The 22,700-nt window shown below is 40.9% G+C and overlaps 1 protein-coding gene across 1 annotated transcript; it reads right to left on the reverse strand.

The window, feature by feature from the left end:
* Window positions 1-1,616: 1,616 nt before the first annotated feature.
* LOC120536941 (tripartite motif-containing protein 16-like) lies at window positions 1,617-13,421 on the reverse strand. Its single transcript, XM_039765516.1, has 6 exons — window positions 12,816-13,421; window positions 11,091-11,186; window positions 5,788-6,021; window positions 5,549-5,708; window positions 3,522-3,575; window positions 1,617-2,805 (listed from the first exon to the last, which is right to left on the reverse strand). Exons 1-6 carry the CDS (start codon window positions 13,401-13,403, stop codon window positions 2,264-2,266), a joined length of 1,674 nt encoding a protein of 557 aa, XP_039621450.1. The 5' UTR covers window positions 13,404-13,421; the 3' UTR covers window positions 1,617-2,263.
* Between the last annotated feature and the right edge of the window lie 9,279 nt (window positions 13,422-22,700).

The raw sequence follows: 22,700 nt of genomic DNA on the forward strand, positions 1-22,700 counted from the left end.
TTTGAAAAAATAAAAACTTTGGTAAATAAAAATCAGTCTCATTACTTTTCTGCCATATATATATATATATATATATATATATATATATATATATATATATATATATATATATATATATATATATATATATATATACTGTATATCTTGTTTAGTTGTGGGTCCTAAGGTGACCTATTCCCCTTTACTTCCCTATACTCCTTATTACATAAACTTGAGCAAAATTCTCCCTAATCCCTGTTATAGCCCTAATATGTTACACTGTCTTTTATATCTATGACCTTAGGGAACAAGAAGAGGTATTAGTGAGGTAGGTAACGCTTACCCTATGGTTTAAATGTTGATCCCAATGCCTCAGTGCAGTGATGGGGACGCTGTGTATAAATTTCACTGTCCTTCAGAAGAGACGTAAAAACCGAAGTCCTGAATCTTTGTTGTCATAAAAAATCCTTGGGTATCCTTCGTAAAGAGTAGGGTGTATCCCGATATCATGGCTAAATTGCTCTCCATGGCCTAGTTACTCTGGCCCCCTAGTCATCCTCTGTGTCTAATTGGCTATCTCTCTTACCCCTTCACCACCTAATAGCTAATGTTAGTGAGCATACTGGTGCAGAAATGGCTGTTGTTGCATCATTCTGGTGGATGCTACACATTAGTGGTGGTTGAAGTGGCTCCCCACTGACTTTGTAAAGTGCTTTGAGTAGTGAGAAATGCTTTAAATAAATGTAAAGAATTATTGTTATTAAGATAGAGTACCAGAACAGGCAGAAGATAAAGTAACACTTTTATCATGTACTTGCCGTCCCTTACAGCTCTGCTCTCGTAGTAGTGAAACAGGACAGTGAGGAGGGCCCTGCCCGGCTCCTCACTTCTGACGTTACACTTCCCCCTTCCCTCAGCCAATTTAGAATCTGTCTCCGACTATGATTCTTAGCACGATGAGAGAAGTCGCAAAATCAACCAAAATCATTCCATCCATCCATTTTCTAACCCGCTGAATCTGAATACAGGGTCACGGGGGTCTGCTGGAGCCAATCCCAGCTAATACAGGGCACAAGGCAGGAACCAATCCTGAGCAGGGTGCCAACTCACCGCAGGACACACACAAACCAAGGCCAATTTAGAATCGCCAATCCACCTAACCTGCATGTCTTTAGATTGTGGGAGGAAACCGGAGCGCCTGGAGGAAACCCACACAGACACGGGAAGAACATGCAAACTCCACGCAGGGAGGACCCGAGAAGCGAACCCGGGTCTCCTAACTGCGAGGCAGCAGCGCTACCACTGCGCCACCGTGCCGCCCATCAACCAAAATGTTCAAGCAAAATTATAGGAAAAAATCCAATCTAAATCTGTTAAGTAGTTCTCTCGTTCGCTAGCTAAGTGGATGTAAGACATGCCCTGAGGCTGGTGTGTGAGTTAGGAAGGCCCTGCCCCCTCGCCCTCGGCCTGCTGCGTGTTTCTCGGATTCGAGCAAATAAATCGTTACCACAAGTGAACTATGATACATAGCACAATAAGAGAAGTCGCAAAATCAACCGGAATGTTCAAGCAAATTATATAAATAAACCCAATCTAAGTCCGTTAAGTAGTTCTCTCGTGAAAAGCAGACAGATTACAGACAGACAGATGCTGAATTTTATATATATAAAGATTATATGTAGATAATACACCAACGATTACAACAATGCACAGATGCAAGTGTTGGCAAAATAATATTACTACAAGCTTGGAAATAATCAGTTCATCTTGTATAAGCTATCAGGTGCCTTTCTAAAGTTGTGTGTTGATTGGCCTCTGGTCCAACGTGGTTGAGCATGGCCCTTAAACAGAGTGGAGTAAACCGATAGCATGACCTGTCTGAATATGTCAGCCGAGAGTGAGAGAGTTTCTTTTCTACCCTGTCTTTACATTAATCCTGCTTACCTGATGTACCTCCTGGAGTAATGGGATAGGATAATTCCCTGCTTCATTCCAGTCCATGCTTTCCTCCTGGAGGCTGAGCTGGTGTCATACATTTGATTTATCTCTTCCATTCCAGGCTATGCTGGACTTTCAGTTCAGCCTACCTGTATTCCCTCAGACCAGCTGGCCAGAGTCTCTGAAATTTTTCTATACTAGTTTAGACACATTTAGAATCTACAACAATTCACTTTCTAGAGTATTTTTAAGTGTATACTTTCATCATAATAATATTACACCATCCTCATAACATATCCCTACTACCCTTTTCCTGTCTCCCATGATTTGAAACACCATTTTAGCACTAAGCCTGCTGGTTCACTTGGCAGATTGTCACACTGGAGCCATAACAATTAAGAGAAAAGCCTGGATAGAGCAGTTCAGTGAAGTTGCCCTCAAACCTGTGAAGAAGCGTCATTGTGTCTAAGATGCTGTAAAACGAGAGAGTACCAGAGGGGTAGTCCAAGTACACCCCGATTCTGGAGGAGTAGGGGGCAATTATTTCTGTTTCCTGTTTATCGTGGCGGGCGGAGTAGCTGGAACCAGAACAATACAAGCCCCAGGAGCTCTTATTGCCTCCCAGGTGGCAGTCTTCATCTCCTCCTTTGCGCCCAATCGAATGGTAAGCTACTCCAATGACTGCACGACTCCCAACAGTCTCCACTTCCCAGTAGTAGCGACTCTTGTACAGACCCTCATTGCAGAGGACTTGTAACCAACGATCAAATCTGTCAGGGTGGTCGAAGCTGGGACAAGGCTCTGTGCTGTGTGTGACTTTTCTGACATCTTCAGACAACCACAAGTATTCATTTGCTGTGCACGGGTTCAAGGTGAGTTGACAGGCATCTACAAAAGGTAGAAATTCGGAGGGTTACACTTTAGTGCAGCAATTGGAAAGACAGAATTAGTTGAATGTATGGAGGGATGAAATGAACATGAAGATGAATAGCCTCAGAAGGTAAGGCCAGTCTTGCAACAGAAAATAAATCAGAATTGCATGTTTTATTTTCCAGATACTACACTGTGTTGGACTTTATGAAATGATTTGGGTGCAGATAATTAGGAAAATAAAGAAAATGTAAATTGTATAAGTGGGACATGGGGCCACAACTAGCCAACATAACAGCTTCAGTATAGATTCGGCAAGAACCAGAACTGCTTTGAGTGGACATCACACTATTCTTTCATGGTTTCTTCATCAACTGGTGCATTCATGCGGATATCTGAGGTACCACTTTAGTATTTCCCATAATTCTCCTATTGGAAAAAGAACTATTGAGTGGGATGGCCAGAACACAGTATATGATTTATTAAATTGACATATTCCTAGTACTATTCCCTGAACATCTAATGTATGTTGCTATTCTTGCACAGAAATACCTCACAACTACCAAGAAAAATTATTTCACACTAAGGTCAAAGTGATTGCTTAGAATTACTTTGTATTTACTGGAAAGTACTTTGTGAGAAACAGCAGACCTAAAAAGTGTCAGTAAAATACACCCCACGGTATATACACCTTTGAGTGTCAAAGAAATCAGCGATTGGAGAAGTACACTTACATTTTAAAAAGTCTTTCTGGCTTCTTGGAAATCTCATGATGTAAACTGACTCTCCTACAGAACAAAGATGACAAAAGCAAAATACGGGTCACTCTTTACATAGGAATCTCATGCTTATTCCTGACTTCCCACACTTGCAAAGCAGTTTGGATAAACATCATAGAGTCTATAGGAAACTGAAATAAATGCTTATGATATAAGGACAAGGATATATCTTAACGAAAGACCTTTAAATGAAATTGTTAGGTAGGTGTATCTAGGAAAGTGGACTCAAATCTTGAAATCCCACCGCTGCCTCCATGATTAACCCAAACTTTAATTGTACTTCATATGTCAAATTGCTTCAGTTGCTAAGTACTTTTTGTTTGTGCAATTTACACCTGGATGAGATTCCATGTGAAGTTCTTTTTGCTTTGATTATGCTTTGGTATTTGGAACACTGTGTTAATCTTCAAGGGGAAATTAGCAATTGACATAACCTTTGTTAGGTCAGAGTACAGAGTCAGCCATTGTACAGCGCCCCGGGAGCAATCTTCAGGTTAAGGGCCTTGTTCAAGGGCCCAAAGGAGTAGGATCCCTTCTGACAGTAACGGGATTTTAACCGCCAACCTTCCAGATACCAGCGTGGATCCTTAGCCTCATGGCCACCTTATGTTAATAGATGAATCAGTAAGAATGTGTAACTTCATCCTTTGGTGGACTAGGGTTGTTTTCTGTCCTAAACCCAAAGTCGCAAGGATAGATAACAGCTTAATGTAACCAACTCTTGGAGGCAGTGTGTCTGTGATTAATGAGAAGTGAAACAGAAGAGTTTCAGTTCACATACAGTTTCTTGAAATTGCCCCTAAGATTTGGTTTCAATTTGATTTCACTATTTTAAAAAGTGAAACTCACTAAGGGCGACGCGGTAGCGCAGTGGGTAGCGCTGCTGCATTGCAGTTAGGAGACCCGGGTTCACTTCTCTGCGTGGGTTTTCTCCGGGTACTCCAGTTTCCTCCCACAGTCCAAAGACATGCAGGTTAGGTGCATTGGCAATCCTAAATTGTCCCTGGTGTGTGCACCCTGGCTCCCTGTCTGGGGTTTGTTTCCTGCCTTGCGCCCTGTGTTGGCTGCGATTGGCTCCAGTAGACCCCTGTGACCCTGTAGTTAGGATATAGTGGGTTTAATACTGGATGGATGGAAACTCACTAATATGAAATTTCGTGGGGAAATCAAGGGATATGGCTCCCCAAGGATTTGTTATCAAAGTCTCTTTCTTTGGCCGCTCTCCAGTACTGCCAGTTACTCAACTCATTCACCTGGCGGGTTTCACCTTGAACCGCTCATTTAGGGTCAGAGGTAACACCATCAGTGTTCAGTTTCTCCAATTCCATGAGTCAAAGTAACCCAGGATCCTTTCAGGGGCTCATTGGTGGCCACTTGTCCAGACCAGTGGATGCGTGGGGCTTGCAGGTAAGTATTTTCTGCCCACATCCCCCTTTCTGTGAAACACATCCTAATGATTTGTGCCCTGCTTTTGCACATGGTGAAGGTTCACGATGACATGAAAATGTTTGTGCTTATGGTGTTTATCTCGCTTCTGGCAAACCACAATTTGTTTTGTGATTTTTTCCCCTTCAACTTCAATTTCACACAAATCATCTCCTCATCGCTAGCTGTGGTGGTGGTGGGGGGGGGTTGTTTAGGTGGGTTTGGGGGTTTCACAGTGGATGAATCATCACCGTTGTAGCCCACTGCTTTAAAGACCAGTGCTTAGTATCTGCACAGGTCAAGTGGTGAATCTGCACATTCTCCCTGTGTTAGCTTTAGGTCTTTTCTGAGGTGCTCTGGACCTTCTCAGTGTGTGTGTGAAGTTAATGGGTTACATATAATAGTGTGCCTCATGAAATGTCCTGGGATAGGTCCTGCCTTGCATTCATAGGCTCTGGCTATGAAAGACATGGGTGGATGGATTTATTAGGACAGAATTTAATACATTAAATAATAAGATCAGCAATGGCCTACATGGTCTTGTGTATTTATCACACCTTTCTTGGTTGTTTTAAGTAGCTGACATTTCTTTACTGGTCCCATAGATTCCTTCAGAGAAGACAGCAACTCCTTCAGCTCCTTAATAGAAATGTCACTGCAGATAGTGGCGGACAGCAACTCTTCATCTCCAGGAGGGACAGGAGGGCATGGAAATTTCTACATCAGGAAAGCAGAAAGAATAGAGTTATAACTAAATAACTGGACATTTGCTGATGCCTTCTGCTGACACCCTCACCTCAAGGAATTCGATTCGGTTAATAACCAGTGCCAGCTCTGACAGCTCTCTGTCTCTATTCTTCAGTTCCTCAATCTCCTTCTCCAATTGCTCCTTGACGCCTTCCACCTTCTTCACTTCCCTCTCTGCCTGGTCTCTGATCAGCTCACTCACTTTCTTACTGGCCTCTTCCATGGACTGGATGACCTCATGGAATGCTGCTTCACTGTCCTGCACCTTTTTTTCTGCGGAGACCTAAGTGAAATAAGAGATCAGAATTAAACCAATTCAGTTTTAAAGAAAGGTCTATTCTTTTAGGTGCATTCACATCTCTCTCTCTCTCTATATATATATATATATATATAAAATTTGTTTGAACATTCTTGTTGATTTTGCAACTTCTCTCATTGTGCTATGTATCATAGTTCGCTTACGGTACCGATTTATTTGCACGAATCTGAGAGACATGCAGCATTTGGGCTCTCCTTAGTCACGTGCTAGCCTTGGGGTGTACCTTACTTCCACTTAGCTAGCGAACATGAGAACTACATAAGGGATTTAGATCAGCCTTTTTTCTAGAATTTGCTTGAACATTCCGGTTTATTTTGTGACTTCTCTCATTGCACTAAATATCATAGTTCGCTTGCAGGAGCGATTTATTCGCGCTAATCTGAGAAAGTGGCTGTGGGCCAAGGGGATGAGGAAACGTGATGTCAGGAGTGGGGAGCCGGGCAGGGCCCTCTGTCCTGTTTCATTATTAATACGCGGGTGAAGCCGTGAAATGTGAAAAGCACCCACTTCAGTCACCCTGTTTGTCTGCCTGCCCACATGAAACAACTCAAGTCTCATTGGACAAAGAGCATATATAGTGTGAAAAAACATGTACTATGTACATTACACTAAAGATTTATCCCAGAATGAAGATTGCAACAAATAAAACAGATATTATGATTCAGTGAGTTTTAGAAATTTCTCAGTGCTTGATTCAGCTTCTTTTTGTTCATTGTTGTTCCCATTTTGGATTTTCCAAAGTGATGAATCATATTTTACACTTATTTTTATTAATAATATTACTTTTAGTTTAATAGAATAACTTACCATTTCTGTTTCTATTTTGTTTTTGTATGGCAACCATTACTATGCACAGCAACTGACACAATGTTGTATAAACCTTTTGTTTTATATTTCTAGTGCACTTCACTTTGCCTAAGGTAAGCATTGGCATCAGATTTCACTTTCAGTTTTGAACTCCTGTATCATCTGATTCAGATTACCATTTTACTTTTGTGTTTTGTTTGCCTTATCGTCTGTCACTTTGGCTCTTTTCACCACAATTTGTTGCTAAACATGGCCATATCTTGGTTTCTTTGTGCTCCTAATATTCTTTAGCACCTGCATGTCATAACACTACAGAATGTGTCTGCAGAAATGACATAATTAATGTCACTGATGCAACAAAATGGTACATCAATGAAAGTCACTGTCCAACTTTATGTTTTTAAATTATTTTGAAAAAAAAAATTTTTCTTCATTAACCTAAGAGCTTCCTGTCAGGTTGTATTTCTTCAGGTTCTTCTTAGGTTAATTAGATTCTTTAAAGCCTTTGAATATTGTTTTGATTATTTATTTTCTGTAACTGGAATCCTCCAATACCATTTTATGTGTGGTTGGCATGCAGTTGTCAGGAGTTCACAACCTCCTGCTTCATTATAAAAAGCTTCTGGGTTGGCAATTTAGTATCCGACTTTGTTACGATATTCTGGAAATTTTTTTTTCTGTACTTCATGTTTGATTTTGGCTTTGAGTTGGCATTACTATCGTTCTTTGATTACTGTTTTGGTAGTGATGAATGACAGGACAGATCTCTGGTTTCGACTTTGCCTTCTGTTAATGTTTTCCTCTCCTAGCAATCTCAGTCAGCCTTCCATATGTAAGGCATAACATCAGATGGATAAACATTGGTAGAACACACAAGTACAAATGAGCAAAGAGGAAAGACTCTGAGCCTCACTATCCTTCTGCTTAGTCCTATCAGCTTAGTTGGTTGGCTACTCTATGTATTATCTCAAGATGAATACTGGCAGGTGAATAATAGGATCAGGTGATGAAAGACAAAGAGTCAAAAGCAAAGTTACAAGTCTGTAGGCAGAAAGAGCAAAACTTACAGCAACCAAATCCAAAAAGCAAGGTTCAAAGATACAGTTACTAAAAAAGAGCTGCATAACAAAAAAAGTGTTATTATCAGCAACATAACCACAGAAAAAACATAAAATGCTGGCAACATCACAAATATAACATGAAAAGATTTTCATAAAGTCAAATATTAAAATAATTAATTATATAAAAATTTCAAATTGAAACAATAAGTAAAAAAATATATACTGTATTTACCACTCCAGTTACCACAAAAACCATTCAGCCAAAACAGCTCTGCTACTCAACCCCTGGACTTCCTTTATCTTTCCTTCTTTGGGAAAATGGCTTAACATGGTTCACAGATGCTTCCAAAGTTTAATATAGCACCTTTAAACAATTTGTCATCCTTTGTATATTTGTTTGTGTTTCTTTACTTCCTCCTATGATGCAAAATGAGAACAGCCTAGTATACTGATTTTTACATTGGATTTCTTCAGAAAGCCTTTTTTATTTTAAACTGCATTTCTTAGCACTCATAATCATTAAACATTTTATATAACTTTTCTTTCTTTCTTTCTTTCTTTCTTTCTTTCTTTCTTTCTTTCTTTCTTTCTTTCTTTTTCTTTTTCACAATTCTGGCCACACTACCTCCCTGCCAGATTAACATTTTCCCCAACTCACCAGCTCCAAGCTTTAAAGGCCACAGAAGTTTGCAGTGCCATTCAAAGGAGGAGTTTAAAAGGAGGCAGGCCCTGGGGAGGCGGGCCCTGAGGCTTGTTATTTTTGGGTCAAGTACAGAAGAAATATGTGTGTTTTGCTGCTTTTTTATGAAAAATCACTTTGTTGTAATGAATTTTGCAGGTAATATGGACTTCGCTGTAAGGAGGTATTTTTAACCATTAAAACGAAAATTTGATTAAAGCAAAGTTCATTCTAATAGAATTTGTGCTGTATTATTCATTATTTAGCAGGTTGTTTCAAGGATGCACCGTATTGTTGCCACAAACCAATTTTGTTTTTAATTTATTTTGCAAAAAACATTTCCTTCATTAACCTAAGAGCTTGGTCAAGTTGTGTTTCGTCAGGTTATTCTGAGGTTAATTTGATTCTTTAAAACCTTTGAATATTGTTTTGATTTGTTGCTTTCACTAACAGGAATTCTCCAACACCATTTGTGCGTGGTTACCATGTAGTTGTCAAGATTTCACAACCTCCTGCGTCATTATAAATAGCTTCTGGGTTGGCAATTTAGTATCCTACTTTGTTATGATATTCTAGAAATTTTATTTTCTCTGTATTTCATGTTTGACTTTGGCTTTGACCCCAAATTTGTTTACAAATCTTGTTCTTGTCTAACCCTTGGTCTTGTCACACAGTACAATTGTTCTCTCAGCTTTTGACCTTCACTTTTGTATTGACTTCTATTCCTTGTCTTTACTAATTCCTCTCAGTTGTCTACAGAGAAGAGAACAATCGTGCTATAAAGCGTGTATCACAATATCTTTTGTATGTGGATTAAACGTTTTGTCTCATGACTGGTACGTTTCTTTTGGGCAAAAATATGCCTTGCCTCAGATGGTATTATTTAACCTGTCAGGCCTGCTCTCCAGAGATGTTTGCCTCTCGGAAGCAGCAATTACACAATGTTTAGATGGAGATGGATGCCTACGTGCTTGTGTCACATTCCAAGGAGAGCTTAATTAACACAAAAGGTTTAAAGGTTTCTATGGTCATTATTGTCACATGTACAGAGTGCAGTGAAATTCTTACTTGCATATGCTAATCAGCATGCAACTGGTCACAATTCTCCAGTGCCATAATCAATGAGTATTACTGCCTAACTTGAAACTTCTGTCTTCTTCACTCTCAGAACAACATGTTGCCAAGTTCACATGGCATTTAACCTGTGATAGACAGCTGGCAGCCCAACCCGGCTGGAACACCCAGAGACTGAAAGGAGGGGGAAGGTAACTATTTAAGTGCATTGCCTCCCCCATAGACTCTAGATGACAGCTTCCCTACAGTATAGTGGTGCCCTGAATTCCCGCAGGGCACTATAGGACATGGAGTTCAGCATCACAGCCCTGCTGGGTATCGTGGGTGCCACCAGGGGATGTTGTAGGACACTGGGAGACAAGGTTCTCACCGAGTCCAGGAGTACTAGTAGGTCACGAGGATGGAAGCCCCAAAGTACTTACAGGCTGATTTAAAAACTTGAATTCTCCATCTGACCTGAAAGTAATGGCAGATTCAAGTGGACAGAAGAGCAGAGGCACTTCCGGGTCAGGACTATATAAAATGAACGCTGAAAACCCAGCAGATGAGCCTGTGTCGGGAGGAGGTGGACAGCACTTGCTAGGAGGTGTGGAGGAGGAAAGAAGAGAGAGAAGATTTGTGGTTATTGTGATCTTTGCTTTATTTATGTGTTTATAGTGGCTGTGGTGCTTGGAGGGCACTGTAAATGAAGAAAATAATTAAATAATACTTCTTAGTGCTTTTACCTGGTGTCCTTCATGTCTGTCTGTTGGGTTTAAGGGGCAGCAATTACTCCTAGTGTCTACAAACCCTATTCAAGACAAATCATTTTAACAAATTACCCTGTTTAGAAAAAAACTGTCCTGCCTCTTCTGTATTCAAGTTGAACCATTGCTTCAGGGAGCTACTATTTTCCTAACATTGTCACACATGTGCGACTAGGAGAGCTGAGTGGAGCAAGTGGAGGTTAGTTACCCGCCAGGCCAGGGGGTGGTGGAGTGCACTAAACCTACCTCTGTTATCTCTACAGGCCAAACATGGGAAAACCTGCCTGATTCAACATCACTTCCGGTTCCGGCCAGATGACATCACTTCCGCCTTTCGGCTTATAGAGCTACCATCTTTTCTCAACTGTTCACTTCAGTTCAGGACTCAAAAAAGAGTACATGATTGCTACTTTAAAACCCTTTTTCAGCCAGGGACAATATATGGGTGGCTGCCCCAAACCTTTTTGTGTGTCTCAAGGCTGTTCATTTCACAACATGTCTAGCCAAGGTAAAGCCAGTTTAAAAATTACACCCCGTTACCCTGTAAAAATACCCACTCAAGAAGATTATGTGCAAAGACAAAATATTAGAAACACCATTCTTCTTCATAAGATAATGAAATGGTGGAGCGACACATGAGCTCCATTTCTAGCATGAATCTCTCACCTTGATCAACTCTGCGGCCTTCAACACCTCCTCCAGTTTCTTCTCTCTTTCCTGGACTTTCTGCTGGATTTCAGTCTGTGCTGTCCCTAACTGGGCCTGGGTGGTCAAAGGGGGATTCTTTCATTACTGATGTAGCATTCACAACAAAGGCAAAACAACTGTAAATTAAATAAACCTTAACAAATGCCTGTGTTCAGCATGGGCAATGAATTTACATTTAGAGCAGACAGTTTGGTCAGTCCATTCTTAGGTTACATTTACATTACTACATTACCACATTTACTTAAAATGAAAATGATCTCTGTGTTTTCACGTCATTTTCAAAAGTATCTCTGTCCACACTAAAATGACTGCAAATGCTTATGATGCAAATGTCCGTCAACATGGGGCACCCATGCGTTGATGGAAAATAATCCTTGAAAAGGCGGTAATGCCACTGGCCATGGGGTTTATCACAGAACTGTAATGACCAGTAAATTATTTGTGCATGTATGCAGCATTCAGACACAATTTAGAAGCATACAGGTAAGCAACATGCACTATGGAAAGCAACTCCCCTATGTCTGCTATTTTTGAATATGGTTTTCTTCTGTAATGTTGTGAATAACACTTTCAGAAATGCCCAATTGAGAGGGGTATACCACCAAACCATGGCTAGATATAAGGGCAACACATAAGCTTTATAAAAATAAAAAGGTTTATTTCCACATAATGCTTGTAACAAGAATGTAGCTCCATAGAGCACAAAAGGCAAAATGGAGTTGCCTAAAACCCAAAGTAATCCTGGTGAACAAGGTCCCAATACAGAAATCCAGAGACATAATCGAAATAAACAGAGCAGAAGGTCAAGTAATCAGTAAATCACAAATGGAACAGTAAAGCAAGGGTAAACTCATCACTCCCACACACATTCAAAATGAACTGCCAGGAGCTGTGGAAGACCCTCAAGATTTAATGGCTGTTGGGCAGTTCCTAGTGGTGATTGGCTGGTGACTCCGCCTCTTGGGGCACCACCCACAAAACAAAAGTAAAATAACACTGGCAGCTTATAAACAAGATCAAAAACAAAGAATAATGCACATGATCTACAAAAGCAACATTAACATCAATAAATGGCACACATAGCACAAAACTTTGAATCCCAGCCAGAGAAGCATGACATGTGAAGGGTGACCAGTCAGGGACTGGGATGTTGTAAGGGGCAGGACCCAATCAGGGAAGGGCTACATAATAAGCATGAACCAATCAGAGAGGGGTTAGAGTTTATGATGTCAAAGGTCTGCATTTTCACCCATCTCTATTGCAAAGTCAAGCAGGCATTTTCAGAAGTATACAGCTCTGAAGAGTATTTCAGGAGTTAAAAACATCAGGGTAGTGTGGACGAAAAGACAAAAACAGACAGAAAACGAAGTAGTGTGGACCTATCCATATACGGTCAACATGCACTTTCACATGGTCAATAAAGGTCTGTGCATTTACATGGGGTCAATAAGTATTACTTATCCATCCATCCATTATCAAACCTGCTATATGCTAACTACAGGGTCACGGGGGTCTGCTGGAGCCAATCCCAGGCAATACAGATCGCAAGGCAGGAAACAAACCCCAGGCAGGGCACAAGTATTACTTATTGTATACTTATTATGGTCACAATAGTCAACAGTGCTCTATCAGTGTCATGGCTTAGATATTCCCACCGTCGTTCATCCCACCCCTGTACATCACCCGTTTCTCCACATGCTCTGTCTCCAGCATTGCGGTGTCATGGCTCTTGTGTTCTGTCAACACACAGCTGTAACAAAGACACAGCCGATCAGTCCAGCAGAAAAACTTAATGGGTTCCCCATGTATTAAGCAGAGCTCATCAGGCAGATCAATCTCCGGATCATCCAGCGTGTGCTTCCTAAATGCTTCAGAGTTTCTATGAGGCTGAATGTGAGTCTCGCAGAAGAAGGCCTGGCAGGTCAAGCAGTACTTCACAGCTTTTCGCTTCTTATCAGTGCAGACATCACACTCCATATCTTCAGGACCTGCACAGCTTTCCTCAGGCGGGAGGCTGACCTCCATCTGTTTTAATTTTCCCATAACTTCAGTCAGCATGGCATTTCTGGACAGGACAGGCCGGGAGCTGAAGACTTCATTGCACTGGGGACACTTGTAGCCCTCTGCCTGATCACTCTGATCCCAGTGTTTATTAATGCAGTTAGTGCAGAAGTTGTGTCCACAGGTGGTCGAGACAGGGTCCTGCAGAATCCCGTGACACATGGAGCAGTTGAACATTTCCTGTAACATCGACAGCCAAGCTTCTGCCATTGTGCAGCAGTCAGGCAGAGGAACGACTTCTAAATAAAAGAAAGTAAAACCAACGATCCAGTTTTCAGGAAAGAGTCAGGTGTGGTCTTGGGCAGGAACCAAATGCTTGGGAATTGCTTCATGTAGGAGTGATCCCATATGTTACCAGCACTGTGTCAGCTTTATATTTTAATGAGTGAAAACAGCAGGAAAACACAACTTCAGGTACACTCCATTACAGAGCTGAGATGCAGTTCCAAGAAACAAGGAAACCAGAGACTTCTGAGAAGTTGGAAAAGTGTGATTGAACTATAAAAAAATGAGTTAAAAGTCTGTCAGGGGACAGCCATCTAGACACAAGATATTTATAAGCACAAAATGGCACTGATCACTGCTGACCATGGGATCAGCCTTCCTGGGAATACTATCTAGTGAAGCTTTGTCATGGGATCTAGAATTACAGGCTGATTTAAAAGGAACGAGGCAGACCAACATGTAACGATACATTGCTCTCTGGTGACATGTGTCACACGCATGCACATACAGAGCATCTGCAAGGCTCTGGCATTGTGACCCCTCTGCTCCAAGTATCTGAGGGATTTGCTGTCACTAACGCCTCCTTCTTTTTCATCAGCAGACTGAAGGATGAGTCAGTAGATGACTTCTGACATCACTTCTAGATTTTGCAACTTCTGTTCCGTTACCAATTTAAAGAAAGACAACACCAGAAGTCAACATTCATTTACAAACCCAGCTCCAAGAAGGTCACATCTCCAACGGAAGAATAACCTAATAGAGGAACATGAAACTCAGGAGAGCTAACTAATACAACCTGTAAACAGGCAACAGACGGTCTGGCATTTTGGTTGGACTTGTAAGTGCTAAAGTGGATGGACTAGGCATTTAGTCAGTTAGTAAGTCATTTTCCAACCCGCTATATCACAGTGTCACGGGGGTGTACTGGAGCCAATCCCAGCCAACACAGGGCGCAAGGCAGGAACAAATCCCGGGCAGGGCACCAGCCCACCACAGGGCTCACACACACACACCCACGCACCAAGCACACACACTAGAGACAATTTTAGGATCGCCAATCGACCTACCTTGCATGTCTTTGGACTGTGGGAGAAAACAGGAACACCCGGAAAGCCACGCAGAAACGGAGAGAACATGCAAACTCCACGCAAGGAGGACCTGGAAAGCGAACCCAGATCTCCTTACTGTGAGGCAGCAGCGCTACCACTGTGCCTGAATGACATTTATTTTTATAATAATTGTTCAATATATTGTTCATTTGATTTGATTTGTTGTTGATGGTTCTTTAATGTACATAATATAAAAATATAATCATTGCCTTGCGGTTTACTGCTCAATGGAATCAAGGATAATATCCTACCCGGCTGGGAGGCCATAATAGAAGGAATACAGGAGTGGAGGTGCAGCCTTCAATTCCTGCCCCAATCAGGATGATGAATAATGGATAGACAGGGGGAGGTTGGATATTATGAGCAATTCATCCCCCAGCAGGAGAGATGGCAATATTCTTCTGGCTCGCTCCCAAATTGGACACTTGCTGGGTTGCCTGTGAATTGTGGTGCACAATCCACAATCACGCCCCAGCCTCAGGACATACCTTACCTCCGCTTAGCTAGCAAACAAGAGAACTACTTAACGAATTTAGATCTTTTTTTTTCTATAATTTGCTTGAACATTCCGGTTGATTTTGCGACTTCTCTCATCATGCAAAGAATCATAATTTGCTTGCAAGAGTGATATATTCACGCTAATCCGAGACAGAGAATGTGGGCCGAGGGGAGGGGGAAGTGTGACGCCAGGAGTAGGAAGGCAGGCAGGGCCATCCTCACTGTCCTGTTTCATTAATATCTGGGCGAGTCCTGGGAGACGGCTAGTAAATATATCAAAAAATAAGTAAATGAAGTGTATGGGCGACCAACCTCACAGAGAACAGACCACACCACATAAACTGTAACTACAAAAGAAGGTAGATCTTGATAATGTGATTTGAAAGAATGAAAAGTAAACATCACACTATATAAGAAGTAACTCCTGAGAAACATCCTCACTAACACCTAACACATGCAAAAAAAAAAAATCCTTAATTAAGTGATGGAAAACGATTTGAAAAAAGTCCAATAAGTTCATAGATAACCAAAATTATTGAAAAAGAAATTGAATGGATTAGAATAGAAGTCTATGCAGATGGATGGCATTAACCAGATGATAAACGATTGAAAAATAATTCGCTCTCCCAGCCGGGTTTACACAGTCTTACGAGTTTTCTTTGAAGTGATCAAAAATCCTTGAGAACTTTAACTATAATAAGGTGGGCTGCATTTCCCCCTTCTATACCTGTTTACTGCTGTAACTCTTCTTTGCCATAAAACTGCTGGTTTTCTTTTCTTACCACTATTGTATTTAACGCTTCCATTCCTGCCTAGGATCCTCCTTTTACTGCCATTACATATTTGCTATTTTTCTTCTCCTCTCATTATTCCCACTGCAGATCAGAATAAGAATTTTGATTATTGGCCTGGGAAGAAGCTGGTCCATTAAAAACCAAAGAGATATTGGTATTAAGACAATTCTGTGGAAGGATTAATTCTGATTAATGTCTTTATGAAACTATACCTGAAGATAATTATATCAGAGAGGCCATAAAATCATTCAGAGACAGCTGGCCAATCTTGGTAAAAGCCTATGCAGGCACAAGAGCAGGAAAGGGGTGGGGGTTGGCTTTGGTCATTTATTTATTTCATTTTATTATGACAGATATTGGAAATAAGCCAGTGCAAGATGATTCACAGGTGGATAAGCTCCAAGCTTCCTTCCAACAACTAGAGGATTTTATAAGCCATTTTTGGAGTATTGCATATGTTGAGAAGAATTTCAAGTGGAATGAAGGAAGGAGGAGAACAAGACTTCTCTGAGAACATGTATGCCTATTAGTATGCTCTCCAAACAAGAGGTTAACAGTTCAAGACTTATGTACAATATTGCTTAGGACATAACTGACCAAGAAGAAGATCCTAGTTGAGTTCATCCCATCATCATCCACCGAAGTATTAAAAACACCAGTGGATCCTCAGCCTCACAACCTAACGATAATTGCAAAGTTCTGACACAACACCTTTTCATTATAAACCATTCTTCACCTCATGAGGAGGCCAAATGTTGGTGTTCCCTTAGTCTGTTCTTCTCACACTTTACATTTTAACAACTGGAGCACAGTAAGGTTAAGTGACTTGCTCAGGGCCTACTAACCTGCAAACAATGAAGCCTGAATGGGCAGACAGTGAAATCTTTTTAAAATGAACTTTTAGATGTTTTCTTATTTGATGTTAAGTCTCTTAGCCAGATACCCTCTGGCTACTTACTCATGTGAGAACTATCTACTTCTTCACGAGAGCATGCCATTTCTTGCACAAACCAATTATTAATGAAGTTACAATAGCTTTTCCTGGCTCTTCAATTATTATATTCTCCTTATTCTGTGCCTCTTTACAATTGATGTTCTGGCACTAAAAAAAACAATTTTCTAAGTGAATAAAACTTTTTTTTCAAGTTTATGTTAAAGTTCGTTTTATGTGCTATTTGCAATAAATACATTGAAATTCTTTTTTCCGCTTATTTCGTCTGTAAACAGCTTAAAATTAAAATAATAAGTAATAACATGCACTCCAATTGTAGCATATACTATGTTCCGACAGACAGATACAAAATTATGAAAATGTTTAATCAAAAAGAAAATATTAAAACCTATTATGACAAATTGAATACTGAAATTCACAAAACACAAAATGAACAGTGCCCTCATTGCTAGTCCAGGTCTACATATTACCACCCAAGTATTAGCATTCCTATTCTGCAATACAGTCTCTGGCTAGAAGCATCCAAAAAATTATGTTCATATTTAAAAAAAGAGGAAAACATTTGAAGAAAAATGCAGCCCTTTCAACAGTCATTGCCACTTGTCAGTGCAGAACAACAGATTGAGACACATTGGCCACACCAGAACTAACGTCTACAGTAGGTGAGGTGTGGAGAGGAGATTCCATGACAACAGCACATGCCTTCCCAGGACCCAAGGCAGGGTGAGTCGACAGTAAGGAGAACAGCGACATGCAGACTGCTCCCTGAAGTTGTGGAACTCAAAAGCTCTATAATATTAATAGCCCTTCAATTTAACTCATGATGACAATCAAGAGAAAATGAAAAATGGTAGCTGTTGCTTTAAGAACAATTATCACTGCCATATCTGTGGACACAAGAAAGAATCTGCCTGTTGCGGTTATTTTGGTTCAATTCATTAATTTTTTTTATCTTTTTTAGTTTTTCACATCTACATGCATATTCTGTGGTTATTGTGCTTAAGTCCATGCTGTTTTTATATTTTTATTTTATTTTATTTTGACTTAATGCATACTTTTTTTAACCATCATTATTGTGGTCCTTTGAGTTTCCTGTATGTATTGCATAATATAGATTATACTTGTAATAAATATTTGCCATTAATGTATAAAATCTTTATTATATCATATTTTCTTTTCGTATTATTACATTTTTTAAATCTTTACTTATTGTATTTGTTTTATTTGATTTCCTGCTTATTCTACACATTTATAATTTATTCACCACTAGCTGTTTCCATGCAGCTCCGCCCATGTAGTAGTGAAACAGGACAAACTTTAAAAATCACTTAAAAAATGTAATTCTGGCCAAGCGGAAGGCAGGTACTCTCCAATGTTAAACGTTACCACTTTATCTGATTGTGTTCAGCTCTGACGGGAGAGCGTCTCCTGTGTGTGGAGAAGAGCATGTGGCCGTGATATCTCTGCCAATCAGCAGCTACTCTCTAAAACAGATGGGGCTCTGATTTCTCTCTCAAAAACATCAAACGTCACTCCTTAACAATCTGTAGGTGATAATGTCTGTTGAACAAACAGGTATCCCTAGCTAAGCAGAGGCAAGGTGCACTCCAACACATGACGAGACGTAGACCAACTCGAACAGAGGCTGATATGTGAGCAAGGAAGGCTCCACCCCCATCCCTTCTGCCCACAGCCTCTTTCTTGGGTCCGCGCAAATAAACTGGTAACGCAAGCGAACTATGATACTTAGCATGATGACAGAAGTTGCAAAATCAACTGGAATGTTCAAGCAAATTCTAGAAAAACACCTGATCTAAATCCGTGAAGTAGTTCTCTCATTCTCTAGCTAAGCGGAGGCAAGGTACATACCCCAAGGCTGGCATGCGAATGAGGAGAACCCCGCCACCCTCCCCTCCACCCGCTGCATCTCTCTTGGATTCCTGCAAATAAATTGGTACCGCAAGCGAACTATGACACTTAGCCCGATGAGAGAAGTCACAAAATCAACCAGAACGTTTAAGCAAATTCTAGAAAAAAACCTGATTTAAATCCGTTAAGTAGTTCTTTCATGACAGACATTGGATTTTATATATAGAAGTAGTACATACAGAAAGCAACTGTCAAAGGAGGTGTTAAATTGATTTATGACTTTAAGCCCCGCCCCAAACATAATTGATGACCTTAAGCCCCGCTCCTAAAGGATAGTGTCAAACGGTTGATTGATGACTTTAAGCCCCGCCCCAAATATGAAAATATGATTTATGAAAATATGAAAATATGAAAATATAATTTATGTAAATATAAAAATATGAAAATATGAACTATACCCCGCCCCTGGGGGGTGGGGGGTTGGACCACCGTCATAATTGATCATCTCTAAACCCCGCCTTTTAGGGTGGGTCTTTCGTAAACTGGACACTTATCACTCCCCATTAACGATACTCACTCCCCCGATGTACGCCTTTATCTCTCTATCCGCCTATAGGGTTAGGGGTGAGGCGTATCGCTCCACCCCTTCCCAACCCCGACTGTGGGAGGAGACGAAAGAGTTCTTGTATAAAATTCTATTTATTTAATGAAAACGCCACGACACACAAAAGCAAACAGAATGGACAGTCTTGTGAACGCTCCTAAGAAACTGAAAGTAAACAGGGTGTCCAGAAGAACGTTATGTGAGTTACAGGAACCACGCTTCAGCTCTGTCTGGTACGATTCTAACTGTGTTTTGTGCCGGGTAAAGGTAAAAAGAAATGCTGAGGGAACAGCTCACGATCGCCGTTTCCAAGAAGGAGCCTATCTTTGGCCTGCTAACCTTCAAGCCAACACTGCATACTCTACTCCCGACGAGATGATCGACACTAACCTACAGCCTCGCTACTCTGCGGCAGACCAGATGCTGACAGACAATGATTTGTTTTGGCCGGCTAACATTCAAGCAAACACCGCATACTCAACTCCCGACGAGATGATCGGCACTAACCTACAGCCCCACTACTATGCTGCAGACCAGATGCTGACAGACAACGATGTTGTTGGGCCAAAACAGGCCGTTTAACTGCTGCTGTCTGTTCCATAGACCAACAGGCCTGATCAGGAACATAGCTGGCAGGGTGCTGGTTGTTACCCGCCCAAAACACATCGCTGTCTGCCAGCATCTGATCTGCAGCAGAGTAGCGGGGCTGTAGGTTAGTGCCGATCATCTCATCGGGAGTAGAGTATGCGGTGTTGGCTTGAAGGTTAGCCGGGCAAAACAGGTAGTCAGCGGCGGACGTATGTTTCATACCCCTGGAGCATGGTTCTTCGGAGCGCATCAAAATGTCGAGGACTTCTGCCACCTCAGAGGCCGAAAGAACAGGGAGACGACCGGCCCAGCTAGCACCAGCTTCGGAAGGGTAGTTAGTTGAAGACATCGCGATAGGGTTTTAGGTTAATGTAGACTATGGAAAAGACCTCTGTATTTATCTCCGCTCACTTAGGGGCGGTTGACTCCCAGTTTTCTTCCTCCTCCTCCAAGCATGAATTATTCAACATGCTAAACTCCTCCTCCAATTTTCTTTTAATTCTTTTCATCTGATCGGACAGTTTTCCTTGATAAACAGCTTCATCAATATTTGGCATAAGAGCTTTAAAAAAAGTCCAGTCTTTTATAGAAAAATTAATTTCACTCACTCGTTCCTTTAGCACATTTTCTTTATCTTCATCCTCCTCTTCGTGATCGGCCTCGTTATATTTTTATATTTACATAAATTATATTTTCATAAATTATATTTTCATAAATCATATTTTCATAGTGTGGGGGCGGGGCTTAAAGTCATCAATCAACCGTTTGACACTTTCATTTAGGGGCGGGGCTTAAGGTCATCAATCATGTCTGGGGGCAGGGCTTAAAGTCATAAATCAATCTAACACCTCCTTTGACAGTTGCTTTCTGTATGTACTATCCATCCATCCATCCATTGTTTAACCCGCTGAATCCGAATGCAGGGTCACGGGGGTCTGCTGGAGCCAATCCCAGCCAACACAGGGCACAAGGCAGGAACCAATCCTGGGCAGGGTGCCAACCGTATGTACTACTGAATAGATATAAATTAGCAGGCTTTCACTGGTTTATTTAGTGAATGTTTAATTTATTTTCCTAACAGATTCTCCATAACATGCTGTTTTAGCAATGTAATTTTTGATTTTCAACACAGATATGAAGAAGGTTGCATAAACAGTTATGGACTGTAGATATTCAGATAGATTGATTGAATTTAAGCATTCAAACACAGGTCACAAATACATGTCTGTATTGAATTTAGTACCACATACAAAAGTGGCCTAAATCTCATCTCCAGAGTTTTGATTCCATATTTTTATGCTGTTCATGCTTCTCTAAAAAAGACTGATTCTGATTGAAAATGTAAGCATTGAGCTGTAGCGTGGTCTTCTTCTGGGGCACCTAGTAACATGCATTTTTAACTGGACCCCTCTCTTGTTGAATTTATTTATTTATGTTGTTATATTTCTCAGTTAAATTTAATTTACTTTATTGCCTTATCAATGCAATTTGCAGGGAAGTTAATGCAGTGAGACTTGTACAAATAAAAAAAAAGTTCCGTTGGAAGAAATTCCCTTACCTTTACTGCTTGACTTGCATCAAGGTAACTGAACCACATTTGTTTTAAGAAACAGAATAATATAATTTCATTTTATATACAAGCAGGGCGGCACGGTGGCGCAGTGGTAGCGCTGCTGCCTCGCAGTTAGGAGACCTGGGTTTGCTTCCCGGGTCCTCCCTGCGTGGAGTTTGCATGTTCTCCCCGTGTCTGCGTGGGTTTCCTCCGGGCGCTCCGGTTTCCTCCCACAATCTAAAGACATGCAGGTTAGGTGGATTGGCGATTCTAACTTGGCCCTAGTGTGTGCTTGGTGTGTGGGTGTGTTTGTGTGTGTCCTGCGGTGGGTTGGCACCCTGCCCTGGATTGGTTCCTGCCTTGTGCCCTGTGTTGGCTGGGATTGGCTCCAGCAGACTCCCGTGACCCTGTATTCGGATTCAGCGGGTTAGAAAATGGATGGATGGATGGATATACAAGCATTATAGGAATTGGATATCTGCTATTAAATTAACCATTGAGACGTGCACACAAAACAGGGTCACTCACTGATATCTCCAATTTTATAAGTTTACAGGCCTTTCATTTACCTCTGGAATGTTAGCGTGCCCTCACAGTCAGCTTGTGCTTATCCTTATGCACAGAGGTGGGTTATATTCAACTCCTTAAATATATGGAGGTGGTTGGGATGAGAAATGTCAAAAATACCACAACAAAGGATCAATACTGAGAATCTGTCATACAGTCATATAAAAAGTTTTGGGAACCCCTCTTAATTCTTTGGATTTTTGTTTATCATCGGTTGAGCTTTCAAAGTAGCAACTTCCTTTTAATATATGACATGTCTTATGGAAACAGCAGTATTTCAGCAGTGACATTACGTTTATTGGATTAACAGAAAATATGCAATAGGCATCATAACAAAATTAGGTAGGTGCAAAAATATGGGCACCCCATCAGAAATATGACATCAATACTTAGTTGAGCCTCTTTCCCCTAATCCATGATACTGAACAATCTTTGTTTTGAGATCTTTTGAAAGTTGCTTTGAGGATCCCATGCTGTGTGTCACTTTTCAGAGGAGAGTCAAAGGGAAGCACAACTTTCAATTGACCACCTTAAATACCTTTTATCACTCATGATTGGACACACATGTCTATGAAGTTCAAGGCTTAATGAGCTCATCCAACCAAGTAATCAGCTTTGAGCAGTGACATGCATTCAAATTAGCAAAATTACAAGGGGACCACATTTTTGCACAGCCAGTTTTTCACATTTGATTTAATTTCATACAACTAAATACTGCTTCACTAAAACTCTTTGTTCTGAAAACACCC

The sequence above is a fragment of the Polypterus senegalus genome, chromosome 10, assembly GCF_016835505.1.
Source record: "Polypterus senegalus isolate Bchr_013 chromosome 10, ASM1683550v1, whole genome shotgun sequence".
NCBI classification, from domain to species: Eukaryota; Metazoa; Chordata; class Cladistia; order Polypteriformes; family Polypteridae; genus Polypterus; species Polypterus senegalus.

Bases quoted from the DNA above. Each gene is read 5' to 3' on its own strand.
- LOC120536941 (XM_039765516.1), bottom strand. From the start codon at position 13,403: ATGGCAGAAGCTTGGCTGTCGATGTTACAGGAAATGTTCAACTGCTCC. The intron at 11,187-12,815 runs GTGATGTACAGG...TTGACCACCCAG, and splicing joins CAGAGCATGTGGAGAAACGG to GCCCAGTTAGGGACAGCACA. The intron at 2,806-3,521 runs GTAAGTGTACTT...TACCTTTTGTAG, and splicing joins CCAGAAAGACTTTTTAAAAT to ATGCCTGTCAACTCACCTTG.